The sequence below is a fragment of the Balaenoptera ricei genome, chromosome 8 (genome assembly GCF_028023285.1).
Source record: "Balaenoptera ricei isolate mBalRic1 chromosome 8, mBalRic1.hap2, whole genome shotgun sequence".
Classification (NCBI taxonomy): Eukaryota; Metazoa; Chordata; class Mammalia; order Artiodactyla; family Balaenopteridae; genus Balaenoptera; species Balaenoptera ricei.
Genome location: NC_082646.1, coordinates 88432227 through 88453907, shown reverse-complemented (window position 1 = coordinate 88453907; position 21681 = coordinate 88432227). Strand labels below are relative to the sequence as shown.

At 44.5% G+C, this 21681-nt stretch overlaps 1 protein-coding gene across 1 annotated transcript in view; it reads right to left on the bottom strand.

The window, feature by feature from the left end:
- Window positions 1–1767: 1767 nt before the first annotated feature.
- KIAA1549L (KIAA1549 like) overlaps window positions 1768–21681 on the bottom strand; it is a 209592-nt gene continuing 189678 nt past the window's right edge. Inside the window, exons 19-22 of the mRNA XM_059929938.1 lie at window positions 19202–19299; window positions 16685–16833; window positions 15383–15534; window positions 1768–3003 (exon numbers count right to left, since the gene is read on the bottom strand). Of these exons, the coding sequence (XP_059785921.1) occupies window positions 2722–3003; window positions 15383–15534; window positions 16685–16833; window positions 19202–19299 (681 nt within the window). The 3' untranslated portion in view covers window positions 1768–2721. The remainder of the gene's footprint in view (window positions 3004–15382; window positions 15535–16684; window positions 16834–19201; window positions 19300–21681) is intronic.

Below are 21681 nucleotides of genomic sequence, written 5' to 3'. Positions count from 1 at the left end.
GCCTCGGGCAGGTCACTCCACTTCTTCGGACTTTAGCTTCCTTCTCTGAGGTCACCAATGTCTTCTGTGGCTTCTTCAACTGTCTGGAGGGTCATGAGGAACACAGAGCCTCTGGGTTTGCGTGGAACTCTGTGTTGACTTCCACAGGGCACTTTTGACCACCTGCCTTTTCTCAGAGTCAGCTGTCCAGGTATCCATAACCCCCATGAGGTCAGGAGACTCTTCAGAAAAGGGACCACATCTTAGTCACAGAATATCAAACAATGGCGGCCATCTCGCATTGGTGGGACAACACAAACAGATTTGATTTCTTCTCAACTTAAGGTTTTCCTCCCATATACTGCTCTTAAACCTGCGGTATCTCGTTTAAAAGAGTGTCTGATTTAGCATGCTGTATTTTTAGCCATCTCCATTGACTGACTCAGTATTTCACGGGGTTCTACACAGCTCACCATGATTTTTCTGCATCCTTTTAGCCAGCTGGAGCCAGACCACCGCACACTGTGGGCTCCTCTTCTGCGAGTCACTGGTACATCCAAAACACAGACACTGTCTTGAAAGCACGTGCCTATACTTAAATTACACTAAGGTGTTGGAACTTCATTTTCACATACAGTATTTCCAGGCATTTACCAAGTAGACAAAGTACCGGGTTGATATCATTGCACTGATGAAATATTCATATCATTGATAAGGCGGGACAATGTAGCTGACTTTATCAGACTCATACCATTTGCATGAAAAGGCTGAGTTTCTTTGGCTCTTTGTTCATTCAAGTGCACAGAATACCTATTTGGATAGACTTAGGCATTGTGTTAATCTGTCAGTAAAATCTTGCACTGTCCACAGTGTTTTGCAAACTGATTTAGGTTTTGGACTACAACAAGCGGCCATTGGTAGAAATATACCATATATACACATGGAAATTACAAAAATACATTTTATTTATAGCTGATTTTTTTTAAGTAACAAAAAACTAACACTATGAAAGATCAACCAGCATACCAAAAGGACACTACCTAATAGCATCAGAACAAGAGACTCGTTTGGGGATTCCATGATACATCATCTCCAGAACATTCCAGAAAGGGCAATTTGCCATTGGGAAATAAAAACAGCTTCTTTGCAAAGTCTGTGCTTTGACAGTTTGACTCTCCCACTCTAATCAATTCCACTCCTACTCTTCTCTCAATTTTAAAATTTCCACCTTTTTCTCTCAATAAAGACCAAAGAAACTCATGAAGAGAATGGAAAGATGGACTCAGAGGGGATGGATACAAGCTGAAGCTAGATGGATCATGGGTGAGAAGGCAGGACAGGACCTCACTCTCCAACAGACACCGAGTAAGCCCCCGGCATTGAGCATAGCTCCCAAAGTTGGTGAGGGGACCAGGGTGTCCCCTCCCCTGGGCTACCTGAAGTCAGTAGCTGTTTTGCTCTTGCACTGACAGTCAGCAGCTGGTGCCTTAGGGCTGTGAAGCATTGTCCACCCAGAGCTCTGGAGGCTCACCTGCCATGCCAGGGAGGCTGATTTGCAACATCATGGTCATGAGGTCAGAAGCCTGCCATTTTGGCAAATGTCCTCCTATGTCTATTAACTAACTATGGGAAGGAGTGCGGGAGGGGACTGGCTAACTCCATACACCTTTAAAAAGGTTATTTACATTTAAATGTAAATCAACAGATTTTCTGCGTTCAGAAGCTTCTATAAACAGAGGCTGCAGCCTGGGGAGACTGGGTCCACTGTTCCTGCTTCTAACAGGCATCAATGACTATTTCCTTTTGTATCACTGGGCAGCACATGCTGGACATCACTGCTGAAGAGACAGAGGTTTCCTTGTAAAAGTCGATGTATCTATCGTCCCCCAAAAGAGAGAAGCTTCGTTCTCAGGCCACCTTCATTGCAGGGCAAAGAAAACCTGTTTTTCTTTTGTAGGACCTTAAAAGCTCTTAGCACCGATTCTCTTCCAGCCAGAGCCCAACTTGCAGAATACTCTATTTCCAAAATGACAACACCTTTTCAAAAACCTGTCAACACAAATCCACCATTCCCTCTCATCTTCTCTCTTTCTTGGCCTTGGTTGAATTAATTGCAGAGGGAAAAGAGTCAGGACTATTCATAGGTGCAGTCATTGACAGTACTGATTTTCATCCAATTTATTTGACTTTGAATATGAACCTTTAAAAGGAAAGGACTCAGCTTTCTTGGCTGGAGTCAGTGTCTCCCTTGGAGACGGGAGGTGATTGCAACGATTACAGTCATGGTTGAATGAGAGAGAGTACAGTCTGGGACTTCATCGCACGCCTGCATTGCCTTTAACACAGAAATAGAGTTAACATGCAGAGGTCACCGAAGATAGAGCTATGCTCTCCCCATTCTGGTGATTTATTAAAATATGGCATTGGACAGGAATTTGCAGATTAGCGAGCATCTCTCGTGACTAAGGCTCCATAGGGAAATACACCCGCAGTTCAAACAGTTAATGTAACAGAGTATCAAACATATGGTCCCACATGGGGACTTGTTGACATACAATCAGTTGAATAAGCCAAGCATCCAGTTGTTCAAGAGTTTCCTGTTCCCCAGAAGCCCCACTGTTCACCTTTTTTAGAAACTGAGGGTGAGAAAGACTCCCACATTTTCTGTGCCTCCAGACCCATCAAGCCAGGCTGGAGAAACCCAAAGACTGTTTCCTCAGAGTCTGGAAGTGGGAAAAGGCATTAGACCTGGAACTCAAACATGTCCGTCTGCTTCTTGGCCAGTTTGGCCACCTCTTCCCGGATGGCCTTCACCAGGGCCGCTGTGGAGATGTTGGTCAGGGGCGTGTCGGACGGGTCGTTCTCCGCCAGGCTCTGCTGTGAGGCTGCTGCGGAGGGCACCGGGGCCTGCTCCAAGCTGGGGTGCAGCCCAGCTGGCTGGCTGTACTGGCGAGGGAGCCTGGAGGGCGAGTTCTGCTGATACCGGGACCGGGGGTAAGCCTCGATGTACCCCGGGAGAGGGACCTGCAAAGCATGTTGGGAGAGAAGACAAGGACCTGGGGTCAGGAAGCGGCTCAAGTCATAGGACACACTCGAAGCCAAAGCGGGTGGGGACTGAGGACAAGGAAAGAGATTTAGAAGAAAATGAAGGCAATGCACCACTGTGCAGATACAAAATCTGGAGTCTGTTTGGAAAATAGGTGATTTGGACTCACAGGATCTGCTGGTTGGATGAATTAAATACGTGTTTTAAACAGTATGTAAACAGTGGGCACATACCTGAATCTACATCTGAATCTACCTGGCTACCTTTTTGATATCAGCACCATCTAGCCAAAAGAAGTGTTGTTCTTTATGGATGTCAAAGGACTCGTGGGAGAGACCTTCAAGATGGAGGAGCCGAAAGACGTGGAGATCACCTTCCTCCCCACAAGTACATCAAAAATACATCTACATGTGGAACAACTCCTACAGAACACCTACTGAACGCTGACAGAAGACCTCAGACTTCCCAAAAGGCAAGAAACTCCCCACGTACTTGGGTAGGGCAAAAGAAAAAAGGAAAAACAGAGACAAAAGAATAGGGATGGGACCTGCACCTCTGGGAGGGAGCTGTGAAAGAGGAAGTTTCCACACGCTAGGAAGCCCCTTCACTGGTGGAGATGGGGGGTGGGCGGGAGGGAAAGTTCGGAGCCACAGAAGAGAGCGCAGCAACAGGGGTGCAGAGGGCAAAGTGGAGAGATTCCCGCATAGAGGATCGGTGCTGACCAGCACTCACCAGCCTGAGAGGCTTGTCGGCTCACCCGCCAGGGTGGGCAGGGGCTGGGAGCTGAGGCTTGGGCTTCAGAGGTCAGACCCCAGAGAAAGGACTGGGGTTGGCTGTGTGAACACAGCCTGAAGGGGGCTAGTGCGCCACAGATAGCCGGGAGGGAGTTAGGGAAAAAGTCTGGACCTGCCAAAAAGGCAAAAGACCATTGTTTTGGGGTGTGCGAGGAGAGGGGATTCAGAGAACCACCTAAGCAAGCTCCAGAGACAGGTGCGAGCCGTGGCTATCAGCTTAGACTCCAGAGACAGGCATGAAATGCTAACACTGCCACCGCTGCCACTAAGAATCCTGTGTGCAAGCACAGGTCACTACCCACCCCCACCCCCCAGGAGCCTGTGCAGCCCACCACTGCCAGGGTCCTGAGATCCAGGGACAACTTCCCCAGGAGAACACATGGCACGCCTCAGGCTGTTGCAAAGTCATGTTGGCCTCTGCCACTGCAGGCTCACCCCGAATTACAATTATGACTACTGTACCCCTTCCTCTCCCCAGCCTGAGTGAGCAAGAGAGCTCTAATCAGCCACTGCTTTAACCGCTCCTGTCTGGGCAGGAACAGACGCCTGAGGGTGGCCTACATTCAGGGGTGGGGCCAAAACAAAAGCTGAACCCTGGGAGCTGTGCGAACAAAGAAGAGAAAGGGAAAGTTCTCCGTGCAGCCTCAGGAGCAGCGGATTAAATCCCCACAATCAACTTGATGAACCCTGTATCTGTGGAATACCTGAATAGACAACGAATGTTCCCCAAATTGAGGCAGTGGACTTTGGGAGCAACTGTAGACTTGGGGTTTGCTTTCTGCATCTGACTTGTTTCTGATTTTTATGTTTATCTTAGTTTAGTTTTTAGTGCTTGTTATCACTGGTGGATTTTTTATTGGTTTGGTTGCTCTCTTTTTTAAAATTTTATTACTTTTTAAATTAAAAAAATTTTTTTTCCTTTTTTTCTCTTTTTTTGAGTGTGTGTATGTATGTTTCTTTGTGTGATTTTGTCTCTTTAGGTTTGCTTTTACCATTTGTCCTAGGGTTCTGACTGTTTCTATTTTGTTGTTGTTGTTTGTTTTCTTTTCATGTTTCTTTGTGTGATTTTGTCTGTTTAGTTTTGCTTTTACCATTTGGTTTGGGGTTCTATCTGTTGTTTGTTTGGGGTTTTTTTCCTGTTTTTTTCTTCCTTTTCTTCTGAGCCATGAGGCTGGCAGGGTCTTGGTGCTCTGGCCGGGTGTTAGGCCTGAGCCTCTGAGGTGGGAGAGTCGAGTCGAAGACATTGGACCACCAGAGACCTCCCAGCCCCACATATTATCAATTGGCGAGAGCTCTCCTAGAGATCTCCATCTCAACACTAAGACCCAGCTCCACCCAACGGCCAGCAAGCTCCAGTGCTGGACACCCGATGCCAAACAACTAGCAAGACAGGAACACAACCACACCCATTAACAGAGAGGCTGGCTAAAGTCATACTAAGTTCACAGACACACCAAAAAACACCACCGGACATGGCCATGCCCACGAAAGGGACAAGATACAGCCCCACCCACCAGAACACTGGCACCAGTCCCTCCACCAGGAAGCCTAAACAAGCCACTGAACCAACCTCACCCACTGGGGACTGACACCAAAAACAATGGGAAGTAAGAACCTGCAGCCTGCGAAAAGGAGACCCCAAACACAGTAAGTTAAACAAAATGAGAAGACAGAGAAATATGTAGTGGATGAAGGAACAAGGTAAAAACCCACCAGACCAAACAAATGAAGAAGAAATAGGCAGTCTACCTGAAAAAGAATTCAGAGTAATAATAGTAAAGATGATCTAAAATCTTGGAAATAGAATGGAGAAGATACAAGAAACGTTTAACAAGGACCTAGAAGAACTAAAGAGCAAACAAACAATGATGAACAACACAATAAATGAAATTAAAAACTCTCTAGAAGGAATCAATAGCAGAATAACTGAGGCAGAAGAACAGACAAGTGACCTGGAAGATAAAATAGTGGAAATAACTACCACAGAGAAGAATAAAGAAAAAAGAATGACAAGAATTGAGGACAGTCTCAGAGACCTCTGGGACAACATTAAACTCACCAACATTCGAATTATAGGGGTCCCAGAAGAAGAAGAGAAAAAGAAAGGGACTGAGAAAATATTTGAAGAGAGTATAGTTGAAAACTTCCCTAATATGAAAAAGGAAATAGTCAATCAAGTCCAGGAAACACAGAGAGTCCCATACAGGATAAATCCAAGGAGAAACATGCCAAGACACATATTAATCAAACTATCAAAAATTAAATACAAAGAAAAAATATTAAAAGCAGCAAGGGGGCTTCCCTGGTGGAGCAGTGGTTGAGAATCTGCCTGCCAATGCAGGGGACACGGGTTCGAGCCCTGGTCTGGGAAGATCCCACATGCCGTGGAGCAACTAGGCCCGTGAGCCACAACTACTGAGCCTGCGCGTCTGGAGCCTGTGCTCCGCAACGGGAGAGGCCATGATAGTGAGAGGCCCGCGCACCGCGATGAAGAGTGGCCCCCGCTTGCCACAACTAGAGAAAGCCCTCACACAGAAACAAAGACTCAACACAGCTAAAAATAAATAAATAAATAAATAAATAAATAAATAAATAAATAAATAAATAAATTTATTAAAAAAAAAAAAAGCAGCAAGGGAAAAACAACAAATAACATACAAGGGAATCCCCATAAGGTTAACAGCTGATCTTTCAGCAGAAACTCTGCAAGCCAGAAGGGAGTGGCAGGACATATTTAAAGTGATGAAAGGGAAAAACGTACAACCAAGATTAGTCTACCCAGCAAGGATCTCATTCAGATTCGACAGAGAAATTACAAGTTTTACAGACAAGCAAAAGCTAACAGAATTCAGCACCACCAAAACAGCTTTACAACAGATGCTAAAGGAACTTTTCTAGGCAGGAAACACAAGAGAAGGAAAAGACCTACAATAACAAACCCAAATTAATTCAGAAAATGGTAATAGGAACATACATATCGATAACTACCTTAAATGTAAATGGATTAAATGTTCCAACCAAAAGACACAGACTGGCTGAATGGATACAAAAATAAGACCCGTATATATGCTGTCTACAAGAGACCCACTTCAGACCTAGGGACACAAACAGACTGAAAGTGAGGGGATGGAAAAAGATATTCCATGCAAATGGAAATCAAAAGAAAGCTGGAGTAGCAATTCTCATATCAGACAAAATAGACTTTAAAATAAAGAATATTACAAGAGACAAAGAAGGACACTACATAATGGTCAAGGGATCAATCCAAGAAGAAGATATAACAATTGTAAATATTTATGCACCCAACATAGGAGCACCTCAATACATAAGGCAAATGCTAACAGCCATAAAAGGGGAAACTGACAGTAACACAATAATAGAAGGGGACTTTAACACACCACTTTCACCAATGGACAGATCATCCAAAAAGTAAATAAGGAAACACAAGCTTTAAATGACACATTAAACAGGGTGGACTTAATTGATATTTATAGGACATTCCATTCAAAAACAACAGAATACACTTTATTCTCAAGTGCTCATGGAACATTCTCCAGGACAGATCATATCTTGGGTCACAAATCAAGCTTTGGTAAATTTAAGTAAATTGAAATTGTATCAAGTATCTTTTCCAACCACAACATTATGAGACTAGATATCAATTACAGGAAAAAAACTGTAAAAAATACAAACACATGGAGGCTAAACAATATGCTACTAAATAACCAAGAGATCACTGAAGAAATCAAAAACTACCTAGAAACAAATGACAATGAAAACACGATGACCCAAAACCTATGGGATGCAGCAAAAGCAGTTCGGAGAGTGAAATTTATAGGAATACAATCCTACCTCAAGAAACAAGAAAAATCTCAAATAAACAACCTAACCTTACACCTAAAGCAATTAGAGAAAGAAGAACAAAAAAACCCCAAAGTTAGCAGAAGGAAAGAAGTCATAAAGATCAGATCAGAAATAAATGAAAAAGAAATAAAGGAAACGATAGCAAAGATCAATAAAATTAAAAGCTGGTTCTTTGAGAAGATAAACAAAATTGATAAACCATTAGCCAGACTCATCAAGAAAAAAAGGGAGAAGGCTAAACAGTATTACAAATGAAAAAAGAGAAGTAACAACTGACACTGCAGAAATACAAAGGACCATGAGAGATAACTACAAGCAACTCTATGCCAATATAATGGACAACCTGGAAGAAATGGACAAATTCTTAGAAAAGTACAACCTTCTGAGAATGAACCAGGAAGAAACAGAAAATATGAACAGACCAATCACAAGCAATGAAATTGAAAGTGTGATTAAAAATCTTCTAACAAACAAAAGCCCAGAACCAGATGGCTTCATAGATGAATTCTATCAAACATTTAGAGAAGAGCTAACACCTATCCTTCTCAAACTCTTCCAAAATATAGCAGAAGGAGGAACACTCCCAAACTCATTCTATGAGGCCACCATCACCCTGATACCAAAACCAGATGAAGATGTCATAAAAAAGAAAACTTCGGGCCAATATCACTGATGAACATAGATGCAAAAACTCCTAAACAAAATACTAGCAAACAGAATCCAACAGCACATTAAAAGGACATAAACCATGATCAAGGTTTATCCCAGGAATGCAAGGATTCTTCAATATACGCAAATCAATCAATGTGATACACCATATTAACAAATTGAAGGAGAAAAACCATATGATCATCAAAGAAAAAGCTTTCAACAAAATTCAACACCCATTTATGATAAAAACCCTCCAGAAAGTAGGCATAGAAGGAACTTACCTCAACATAATAAAGGCTATATATGACAAACCCACAGCCAACATCATTCTCAATGGTGAAAAACTGAAACCATTTCCACTAAGATCAGGAACAAGACAAGGTTGCCCACTCTCACCACTATTATTCAACATAGTTTTGGAAGTTTTAGCCACAGCAATCAGAGAAGCAAAAGAAATAAAAGGAATCCAAATCAGAAAAGAAGAAGTAAAACTATCACTGTTTGCAGATGACACGATACTATACATAGAGAATCCTAAAGACACTACCAGAAAACTACTAGAGCTAATCAATGAATTTGGTAAAGTTGCAGGATACGAAACTAATGCACAGAAATCTCTTGCATTCCTATACACTAATGATGAAAAATCTGAAAGAGAAATTAAGGAAACACTCCCATTTACCACTGCAACAAAAAGAATAAAATACCTAGGAATAAACCTACCTAAGGAGACAAAAGACCTGTATGCAGAAAATTATAAGACACTGATGAAAGAAATTAAAGATGATACAAACTGATGGAGATGATACAAACAGATGGAGAGATATACCATGTTCTTGGATTGGAAGAATCAACATTGTGAAAATGACTATACTACCCAAAGCAATCTACAGATTCAGTGCAATCCCCATCAAACCACCAAGGGCATTTTTCACAGAACTAGAATAAAAAACTTTACAATTTGTATGGATACACAAAAGACCCCGAATAGCCAAAGCAATCTTGAGAAAGAAAAATCGGAGCTGGAGGAATCCGGCTCCCTGACTTCAGACTATACTACAAAGCTACAGTAATCAAGACAGTATGGTACTGGCACAAAAACAGAAATATAGATCAATGGAACAGGAGAGAAAGCCCAGAGATAAACCCACGCACCTATGGTCACCTTATTTTTGATAAAGGAGTCAAGAATATACAATGGAGAAAAGACAGCCTCTTCAGTAAGTGGTGCTGGGAAAACTGGACAGCTAGATGTAAAAGAATGAAATTAGAACACTCTTTAACACCATACACAAAAATAAACTCAAAATGGATTAAAGACCTAAATGTAAGGTCAGACACTATAAAACTCTCAGCGGGAAAACATAGGCAGAACACTCCGTGACATAAATCACAGCAAGATCCTTTTTGACTCACCTCCTAGAGAAATGCGAATAAAAACAAAAATAAACAAATGGGACGTAATAAAACTTAAAAGTTTTTGCACAGCAAAGGAAACCATAAACAAGACGAAAAGACAACCTTCAGAATGGGAGAAAATATTTGCAAACGAAGCAACTGACAAAGGATTAATCTCCAAAATATACAAGCAGCTCATGCAGCTCAATATCAAAAAAACAAACAACCCAATCCAAAAATGGGCAGAAGACCTAAATAGACATTTTTCCAAAGAAGACATACAGATTGCCAACAAACACATGAAAGGATGCTCAACATCATTAATCATTAGAGAAATGCAAATCAAAACCACAATGAGGTATCACCTCACAACGGTCAGACTGCATCATCAAAAAATCTACAAACAATAAATGCTGGAGAGGGTGTGGAGAAAAGAGAACCCTCTTGAACTGTTGGTGGGAATGTAAATTGATACAGCCACTACGGAGAACAGTATGGAGGTTCCTTAAAAAACTAAAAATAGAACTGCCATATGACCCAGCAATCCCACTACTGGGTATATACCCTGAGAAAACCATAATTCAAAAAGAGACATGGTACCACAATGTTCACTGAAGCACTCTTTACAATAGCCAGGACATGGAAGCAACCTAAGTGTCCATCAACAGATGAATGGATAAAGAAGATGTGGCACATATATACAATGGAATATTACTCAGTCATAAAAAGAAACGAAATTGAGTTATTTGTAGTGAGGTGGATGGACCTAGAGTCTGTCATACAGAGTGAAGTAAGTGAGAAAGAGGAAAACAAATACTGTATGCTAACGCATATATATGGAATGTAAAAAAAACAGTACTCATGAACCTAGTGGCAGGGCAGGAATAAAGATGCAGACACAGAGAATGGACTTGAGGACACAGGGATGGGGAAGGGTAAGCTGGGACGAAGTAAGAGTGTAGCATTGACACATGTACACTACCAAATGTAAAATAGATAGCTAGCGGGAAGCAGCTGCATAGCACAGGGAGATCAGCTCAGTGCTTTGTGACTACCTAGAGGGGTGAGATAGGGAGGGTGGGAGGGAGATGCAATAGGGAGGGGATATGGGGATATGGGGATATATATATATCCGTATAGCTGATTCACTTTGTTATACAGCAGAAACTAACACAACATTGTTAAGCAATTATACTCCAATAAAGATGTTAAAAAAATTAAATAGACTTTAATTATATATTTAAAAGAAAAAAGGACTCAGGGATTTATCACTGATGATAACAGCTAACACCGAATGAGCCCTGTGCTAAGGGCTTTCCAATCGTGGTCTCATTTAATTCTCAAAACAACAACCTAGGAGGTAGGTATTGTTACCCTTATTTTACAGAAGAGGAAACTGAAGCAAACAGTGCCGCAATCGAAGGTGCCATAGCTAACAAGCCACTGAGAGATGCATCTCCAGGCTGGGAGTTAGTCACTGCACTATACTGTCTTGGATCTGGAATATGATCTTGGTTTCTTGAAAAAAATTTCTCTTTTCATTAAAAGTGGAAGATACACAGTTCTATGCTTTAATATATGGACACATAGTAATAAGGACAGGGCAATGATCTGGAATTCAGGATCAACTTTCCCGCAGAAACAGCGCCATAAAAGGGGATGCTGTTCCACGCTAATCCACAAAAGGCCTTTATAGCCCATAATGTTCACTGCAACACTGCAAGATAAATGCCCATGGATGATGTAGGTATGGGGTGCTACCGTGAATGGGGCACATGTGAGGAGTCAGGCAGCTTTCTGGGAGAAGCAGCTTAGCCGAGTCTGGAAGATAAAGAGGCTGTTTTTCAGAAGACAAGGTGGGAGGGGCGTTCCAGGCAGAGGGAAAAGCAATGCAGAGGCCTGGAGGTACACAGAGGAAGGTGCACCCAGGGAGGTTCAGTGATCTGGTCTGACCAGAGAGAGTATGTGGGGTATGAGGGGAGCTCAGGAAGACAGGCAGTCAGGGCCAGATCAAAAAGCTGGTGAACGCCAGGCTACGGAGTAAAGTTTTCTATGGCACACTTCTAAGGAATTGAGTGTGTTTCCATTCTTTACAGAGATGTCTCTTTGGGCGCTGTTGAGGATGGAGTGGGATGGGGTTGGGTGAGGATTCAGAATTTTGTATGGGCAAATGTGTAGTAGGAAAGCAGGCCTCTCCCAGTCCCTGCCAGAGGCTCTGACAACCCCTCCGGAGAAGGCCTGGCCTGGGAGCCACCAATGGGTGTCAGGCAGAGGAAAGGCCTGTATTTTAGGAAGGACACTCTGGAGGTGGACCCACTGGAGGTGGAGAGGAGATAAGTTCTGAGGCTACCTCAATGGACCAGGTAAGAGTCGGGAAGGACCCGAGTGAGGGAAGAAGTGATGGGATGGATGTCCTAAAGTTTGCGGCTTTAATTTCCCTACAAGACCTGGTAAAGGAAGACAAAGTAGCAAATATATTTCACTTGCATCTTAGAGGAAAATCGAGCCGGACTGTCTGAGCCCTTGGGCCACACAGCTGGGAACACACAGGTGACTGGGGGCTAACAGAGAGCCAAGGCCAGGACACGGGACTTGCCTGTCAGGTCTCAGCTCAAGCTTCCTTTCCTCCGGGAGACCTTCCCCAGTCCTATAGTAGCTGAGGGCTCCCTGTAAGGTCCTTCCATGCACTTTGTCTAGCATAACAGTCATCACTCACAATACCATCGCCTGTCTCGGGCATCGACTGTGAAGGCAGAACTGTGTCTCACCTGTTTACCACTGTGCACCAGTGCCCAGAACTGTGCATGGTACACAGTAGGGAGTGTCTCAGACCTGGGGTTCTGAGCGGCACAATTTGAAAATCACTGAAGGATGACCAACTGGTGCCATATGTTTGTGAAGGAAGCTGCCATGTCCCCTTTCCCTGCATTTCAAGTTCAGCTGGAGCTGAGGGTCAGTGTCCAACTCTTGAGACTTCCCAGTTCTGCAGCATTAAGCAACTTGGTGCTTGTGGCTGGGACAGGCCAGGGACACCTGACGCCACTGGAGTGGCCTCAGGGTAATACTCAGAAGCAGGGAAGATGAGGAGATGACGCACTCTTCCTCCCTTACAGTAGATGCAGGCGGGAGCCACCACACCTTGCGGGCCAAAATCCAGGGCTGGCAAACACCACTCCTTTCCTAGCCAGTGCCTTTGGCAGGCATCACCTATTGATCACAGCACACTTTCCTGATGAGCCTGGGAACCCCCTCTCAATCCCTCTCCATCCAGCACCAAGGATGAAACCTATTTGTCAAGGCAAGTCCAGGTGATTTTATACAAGCTAGCTCCTTATATCTGGATACCTGGGATCAGGAAGGTCAGACATCCAAATGATGGTGGGGGCTTTTTTCTTCTCACATGGATGTGGAGGGTGAACCTTTTCCCCACTGGAGTATCTTTCTCAAGCTGACATCTGGTCCCTCTGAGCCTCCTGTGCTGAATTTCAAATGCAGTAAAGCACCTGACCTCCCAGCTTGGTTCCTGGCTGCTGTGCTCCACGCATGGGCACGCCGCCCTGCTTAACTGCAGGTGGTAATGGGGCTCCAGGAAAGACCCATTTAGGCTGCAGCAATCACTTTCCTCTTAAAAACAACTAATAGGAAACTAGCACTCCCTCACAATGGGGGGTGGCATGGTGATCAAGTCATCATGTCCATAAGATTAAGTTTTGATTTGCTGGGCTCCTTTTCCTTCATCTTTAAGGCAACATGAACCCAAAGGTATCTGGATGTCACCATAAGCCTGGCTAAGTATTGTCTGTAAGTATCTTGAAGGCAAGGGACAAGGTTTTGTAAATACTTTTGCTGACCCCTGCAAAGCACCCAGGGCACCCTGCACGCAGGGGGTGAGCTGACAAAGCTGCAGGTCTACTGCCTAATTAGCACAAGTATCAACTACTTTCTGAAAAGTACACATTATGTTTAGACCTCAAGTGGAATTATGAATAACCTCTGAACTGATCAACTCACACCCAGTGATTTCAGCTGTTTAGAAGAGCTGGGCATGACAAAGGAAGCAAAAAAGGCCCACAAACAACCAAAAGAGATGCCATACACTCCCGCATTAAGATTTGTAGACTAAACAGTAGGGAACCCCTCCAGTTACTCTCTCAGAGCCTATTTACTCCAGCTCTACAAACAACTCTAATGAGCTCAGACATGCCTCATTTGCAGATAACAGAGCATTAGGAAAAGCATATTTAAGGGTGAGTATATATCTGAAAGTGGGGAAATTGATAGCAAGGTGTGAGCTGGGAGCAAGGTCAGAGAAAGAAAAAACATACTAAGCCTTATAATAATTCCAAAAATTATAATAGTTTAGAGATGTCTGACATAGGGGCAATAATCCTACAAACCGTCAGAGCCCATCTGACAAATGTCATTTTAGTACAGTGAGCCATAATAATGACGCTGAATCATTTGTTAAAGACAAATTAAATTATGTTTTTCTTTTAAAGAAGGAGGGGAGAAGGATGTAATTCATTCCAGAATTTAAAAATTCAGGGTGGCATATATTTTTAAAATATTTTGGAAATTAAAGGAATAGCTCTGATTATTAGGAAACTTAATATACGTAGGGTAGTTTTACCCTGATGATCTTGTTTAAATGTGGCATCACTACAATAAGAACAGACACCAACGCTGAGGTGGAATTGAACCTGTAGGGGTAGAAAGTATGGATCCCAGGGGTTTGGACAGAGAGAAAAGATGACACAGGCATCAATGTGTTTCCTAAATCTAGGATGTATTTCAAATGCTGAGACCAAACCCTAAAATGACATACAGCACCACGGGGCCCTAGGAAACAGCCTGCCTTTCTTATCCATGATGGATGATCTCACACAGGGAGTGGAGCAACTCATTCTAGAGGCCACCATTGTGCTATTTTTGTTTGCTTGGTTTTTGTTTTTCACTTGGCAGTGCTTGACAGGTGGCTCAGAGGCAGGTTTGGGTGTGAATGTCCATGTTCTTCTGGTTGCTGCCCCTCTTTGGTCCAGGCTGGGCCAGGTCCACTGTGCCATAAACTCCTACTAGTATAATGAAGGAAGAAACCAGGAGACCATGACAAGACAGTCTTCAGCTGGAAGACAGGCAGAAAGCTTTAGATCTACATGCAAAGTAATTCAGTCTTGGGTTTCTAATACTTCACTTTCTGGTATTGCATCTAAACTTTTCACAGGATTTTAAAGCTGAAAGGAACAAATTCAGTCAAGGCTTTGGAGCCAGAAAGATGCAGGTTTGACTGCTGGACACATCAGGGGAATAATACCTACATGATAGGTCTTGTGAAGATTAAATAAGATAACATAAATAGAACATCTAATATAGTGTCTGGCACATAGAAAATACTCAAAAAATGGTAGTTATTATAAAACTGTATTTGATTAAGGATGCCCTCCGGAAAGAGGTGGAATCTGACTGAAGGCTCCTGTGTCAAAGGACATCACACCCCCTCCCCCGCACTGTCTCCTCTAATAGCTGATTTTAGCCACCTGGCTGGTGGGAGGGGGCCTGAGATAACAAAACACTCAGTCTCAGCCTCACATCCCTTTTCTCCCTGAAGGGTGTCAAGCAGGTAAAGTTGTGAGGGAATCAGCGAGGGTCTCACCGAATCAGCCCACTGGCTTGGGAGCTCATTCTCTCCTGCGTAAGACATCCAGGCCTGGCTCCTGTAGGACGAGGGAGGCGTCGGGATGAAGTAGCCAGTGAAGCCGGGTCTGTTGGCAGCTGGGATGGCGAACACTGCCGGCACCGTATTACCTGGCATGGAGGAGATGGACGGGCGAGATTAGACCGGCACCTCGCCCACTGGGCTGACATATGCACAAGCTGGGGGAAGCTGGGAAATGGGAGGACTCTGGCCTTGGGGGAAGGGCTGATGGGAAGGCATCACACCTCCACCTGCAGCCCCAGCCCTGCTCACCTGCCCAGACAGTAGTGGAGGTATCACCTGCTGGGACTCAGACCTAGCTTTCTAGAGAAGTGATGGCTCAACAATCCTTGCCGAGCCCTCACCAACTCCCCCATCCCCATCCCAACACCCCTGACCTGCTGGGGTGCCAGGTGTTTTCCTCCCAGGAGGATGGGTATTTTTCAAGAGCCAAGAAGAGGAACCAAAAGGAATAGATTTCACTGGTGGCATTTCTGGACACAGTATGCTTTAGTAAGTGTTGACAACCGGGTGTCTGCAGTTTTAGCCTAAAAGGTATGGTTTGGATAAATGAAAAAACCCATTAGGGCATGTTCAAACCTCCATGTTCATTGACATTGTTTGTAATAGCAAAAAACTGGAAACAACCAATATGTCTCTCACTAGGGGATAGGATAAATGGTGGCATATCACATAATGGAATACCATATGGCAGTGTGAACAAATGAACTAGATCAATATGTGTGTAGCAACCTGGAGAACTCCTGAAAACAATGTTAAGCCAAGAAAACAAAGTGCAAAAGGAAAGGTATAGCTTAACATCACTTATGTAAATTTAAAATATACAAAGCATTAATATATACTATTGTATAGATATACATATGTAGTGAAAGCCCATGACTTAAAGACTGTGGTTACCTCTGGGGAGAAGGGGAATGAGTTGGGAGTGGATAGTTGTATCTAGAATGCTTTAAAGATATATATAATAATTTTTTAAAGGGCCTTAAGTCTGGCAAAATGTGAACATCCACCCTGACCATAACCTATCTTAATATTTTGTCAGATTTCAGATCTTTTTAAGAAATAAAAGCAGTAGCTCTTCTAGCCAGGGCTACTGAAGTCCAGAGGAGATCCAGAAATACAGTTGCTTTGATTCCTGACAGTGGCGGGTAGAAGGTGGAGATCGGGGAGGACAAAGTGCACAGCGCGGGGGCTGGCGCAGAGCGCCGGCTTCTTCCAGGCTTTTCTCCTCTTGCCCACCTGAGTAATTTAAAGCCGACTGATCCAACTGCGTCACAGACACAGGGCCTCGGGACACCTGCGCGAAGGAGGCGCTGTCGTGCAGCTGGGCGGGCTCAGGCCCCGCGGACTCGGCCATCCTGGTCTTGCTCCCAACATCCGAGGTGGACCTGAGGAGGGAGAGGGGGCGCCTTAGCCGCCTCCCGGGACCGCGGCCGGCCGGGCGAGGCGGGGCTCCCGGGGCAGATCACGGCCGGGGGATGGCTTCGGCCTCCAAGCCCCACGACGGCGGGGTCCTCAGGCCTGGGTTTGCCCCCGAATAACAAAGGGGGCCTACACGCCCAGACCTGGAGCAGCCGTCGCGGTGGCCCGAGCTGGAGTCATTTTTAGATATTCAAGGTCATTGCTCCCCTGAGGGTGACTCTCATGTCTCTGGGGAGTAGAACACTTAATTTCCACATAACAATGAGCCAAGAATTAGCGCTGGGTCTTAGCTGGGGATGGTCGACCTGGCAGGTGATGACATCATCGGCAGCCAATGGGAAGGCTCCGTCTGGAGTGCGCCGCCGCTCCCCCTGGTGATACCGGGACCGAGACCCTGGAGGGCTGCGGGGACCGCGTTCGCTGCTGCTACTGGCAGGAAGCAAGAAGCCCTAGGCTCTGGGAAGCTCGGGCTGCTCCCGGAAGCAGGAGCCTAGTACTTTCTGGGCATTATGAATGAGAGAACACTTTTTTTTTTTTTTTTAAGTTCCACAGGCAAGCAGAGAATCTGGCGCATTTAACACCTCTCTCCACTTATGGCTCAGAAAGCCATGTAAGAAGAGGGGGGCTGGGGTGAGGGCACGGGCCTCTCCCCCTAGTATAAAGGGTGCTGTAGCCAGTCTCTGTCTTCCCTTTGGTAGAGGCACTTCGGGCTCTCCTAAAATTAAAGTGGAGGGAGGCAAAGGCTGCCAGCCCACAGGGCCACCCTCTAAGCAGAGGCAGGCTGTCACAGTAAGAGCAGAATAGAGGCGCGGTAAGGGAGCGCATCGGGAGCCTGGGTTCTGGCTGCCTCCTCTCTCAGAGCCCCAGTTCCTCATCTGTAAAATGAAAGGGAAGGATGACTCCATCTCAAAGGTTCTTCCCTGGTCTAACCCTCTGGGTTCATAAGGAGGGCAGTGACCTCCTGATATTTGGCAAGGATGGCAGACGGTGCAGAAGGACATGAGAGGAGACTGGTGGTTGAGAGAAGAAATAAGAAATAGGTGCTGGCCTTCAGCAAACATAAGTCAAACGACTGATTGAAAAGCTCCTCCAATCCAGAACCCTCAGGAGTAACTGTTCCCGAAGGAGGGTCAAACACAGGCTGTGAGGATTAAACTACACATCAGGGTGGGTTGCTGGGGACTCAGAAGTGTAGGGTCTCCCTTCCTTTCTCCGTCCCTCCTTCCCCCATTTGCTCACTCCCACAGCCCTGGCTTCCCACAAGCTGTTTCCAGGCATCTAGCTACTCCTTTAGAAAACCATCCTAGGAAAATCCCTGGGTTCTGCTCTGTACACTCGGCCGCCTTTGAGGACTCCCAGAGCCTTTGAGATCATTTAGGTCATTGCCCTCATTTTACAGATAAGGAAACAGGAGCCAGACAGGTGAGGCAATGTGCCTGGAGTTACACAGCACTTACTGGCAGGTTAGGGTGGAACCCTGGTCTGCTGCTTCCCATCCCACCCTGAGCTTGACTGGCGTCAAAGGGTGGTGTCTACACACAGCTCGGCATCCTAAACTGCTGGAAATGAAGGCAGGTCGTTTCTGAGGAAAACTCATTTCTTTTCACCATTTTGACAAAGTTCAGACCTGTGGCCCACAAATAGTGTGTGATTAGCATGTTGGAGGAAGCTATGGTAGGAGGGCCAGGGCAGTGGACCGTACAGGCCCCAGGGCATGGTTGTCTCTCCTGGCCTTGGACATGATGACTATTCCAACCTCCCCCAGGGCTCTTGGCTGTTGTTTCTTGTCTATCTTTGTTTAAAACATGTGCTTTTTATATTATTACGGAGCAAAGAGAATGCTGAATATATGCTTCACAGCTGACCTATCCAAGTTCGTGTGCTTTCATCCTCCCCATCTTGGAAGTCAAGAGTTAGGGCAGGAGCCTAGACATGCTGCTCCCCGGCCTCTCGGACACCACCCCTCAATAACAAAGGGCCTTCTGGGTGCACACACCTGGCAGGAGGTGCCCAGACTTGAGGCAGCTGTTGTGATGGCCCAAGTTGGAGTAATTTTTAGATGCTCAAGGTCAAGGTATGGGGCAGTTGACCTTGGGTTTTTTCAGTTGTGGGTTCTACAGGACTTTCGGTTTTCAATGGTAAGAGAGTAGGTCAACGCTCTGTGGCCCCCACTTCCTTCCTTCATGGTACTTGGGGTGCCCCAGGCACATGGTTGTCTGTACAGGTGATGCACCCTGAATGGGGCAGGGCTGGAAGGAAATCTGTCAGGGCGGGGCACACAGGACCAAATCCTCTGCAAATATTCCAAACAAGGCAAAGAAAGGAATGTGTTACCGCCTGAGAGAAGCGACAGCCACTGGGCCAGTCCGCGGAGGCACAGGTGGAGGGGGAGAGCCCATGACCATTTCAGGAAGCTGGGAAAACCTGTAGGCCTGTGAAAGAGACGAGCAAATAGAGGGAGATGTGTTAAAACCCGGTGCCCATCAACACACAGGTTCTTCTTACCTAAAAGGGAAGCAAACTTCCAAGGGTTAGACTTTCCTTCTTTTCTCAAACTTTCCCCTTCGATCTCCCTTAACATGTTCCCCGGCCTGCTCTTCTATCTCATCTGCCACCATTCTCCCCTTGGCTGGGCCACTGCAGTCACAGAGTCCTTCAGTTGTTCTTAGAATCTGCCAAGTTCTTTCCTGCCTCGGGCTTTGTACATGCTGCTCCTTCCCCCTGGGATGCTTCTCTCCCAGTCGTTTCCGTGGCTCCTTCCTTCATTTCCTTCATCCAGCCCCATATTCCCTGAGAGCCCCATTTACTCTGTCTCCATATTCTGTTTTATTTTTTGGCATAGCTGTTGTCACTCTGGTATTATATCATTGCTTATTTATTATCTGCCACAAACTAGACTGTAATGAGGGCAAGGGATTTGTTCTCAGCTGCATCCTCACGCCTGGAACAGTGCCTGTTATATCATGGATGAGCAATAAATATTAGATAAGGAATGAATCATTGATTGTGTTTACTTTCTCACTCATGGAAAGTGGGTTTAGTGGGGGAAAGCAATGGGTCTGGAGTCAGGAAGGATAGGTAGAGGCCCTAATTTGCTGATGAATAGACTTTATGTCCCTAAGCAAGTCAGGTGACCTCTCTGGGCCTCAGTGTCTTCTTCTGAAATGGGGACAAGGATACCTTGCTCAGAGGGGGTGGGTGCAAAGAAGATCAGGCAAGAGAGTGTATGTGTAAGTACTTTGCAATCTATAAAGCACTATTCAAAGATAAGGGATCAGAAATGCCACAAAAGTGAAGACTTTAATCAACACAGGAGGGGAGAAAAGGAAAATGGTCAGAGACAGGACCAGACAGCCAGGCCACAGCCTCTCTGAGCAGGAGAAAATCTAGAAATGCTCTCTGTGAAGACAAAGATTGGCTTGTTCTTCTCATTCATTTTTTCCTTTCGGTATCAAGGCCTGCCAGATCTCTTGAGGAACAAGGTCATAGGGCTTTAAACCTGAAGGCATCCAGACAGAAAGTAGCAGCAGAGAGAATCCATAAACAGGATTCTTCAAACCAAATGAGGGCTTCTCCCTCCAGCATTATGGCAGACTACCTACTCATAAGGGCCTACCCAGTAAATAACAAGTAGATCCTGGATAAAACATAGCTTTTAATGCATGTAGGAATTGCAGGATGTAAGGAAAATCTTAAGGACTCCACCCACTACCCACCCCATCCCTCTCACATCTCAGCAAACTAAAATAAAAACTGTGAGCTGAAATCAGAGGTAGAAACAATGAGTAGTAAACAAATATGAAAGGTGGGATGGCCTGGAAAACAAATGCCATATTGGTAATCAATTAAGAGATCAAGCCTGGGATAGGGCAAGGTGAAGCAGGTGAAACTGAGACCCTTACAGCCAACCTGGAAGGGGCTAACATTGGCTCCTCCCAGGGAGGAAGGTTGGTAATGCTCCCAGGCTCAGGCAGAAGCAATTGTAAGTCCTCTTTGGAAGAGATATTCCTAATCTAGGCTCTCAGGATTGGCACAGATTGAGATGAAGCAAAAAGGAGCTCATAATCAAATATCAGAAAACACACCAGAAAACATAAGTGAAAATTAGAAAAAAACAACAAATTTAGACCTTAAAGGACTTTAGAGTTTGAAATTTCCAGATACAAAATAGAAAGTAACAAGGTAAGAAATGTTTTAAGAAAATAACTGACCAGACAGAAACATTATCAGAAATGATCTAGCAGATTTGAAAAAGAACAAAAAGAACTTTTAGAAGTGAAAAAATTACTGAAATAAAACACTCAATATAGGTGAATTAAGTAATAGATTTATCACAGATGGAAAGAAATAATAAACTAGAAAATGGAATTGAGATTACTAAGGATGAAACACAAAGAGACAAGAAGATAGAAAATAAACGTCTCAACAAATGACCCAATTTCATTCCTTTTTATGGCTGAGTAATATTCCATTGTATATATGTACCACAATGACTAATAAGAACCTGCTGTATAAAAAAATAAATAAACTAAAATTCAAAAATTCAGAAAAAAAAGAAACTCATTAAATGGATAAAAAAAAAAAGATAGGAAATATAAAAGAGAAGTAAAAGATATAGAGGATGGAATAAGAAGGTCTAACATGCAGTTAATCAAAGTCCCAAAGGAGAAAAGTTGGAGAAAGAAGAAACAATATTTGAAGAAGCAATGACTAAGAATTTTCCAAAACTGATAGAAATAAATTAATTAATCATTTTAGGAAGTCAATATACAACAAGAAGGATAAATAAAACAAAATACACACCTACATACACT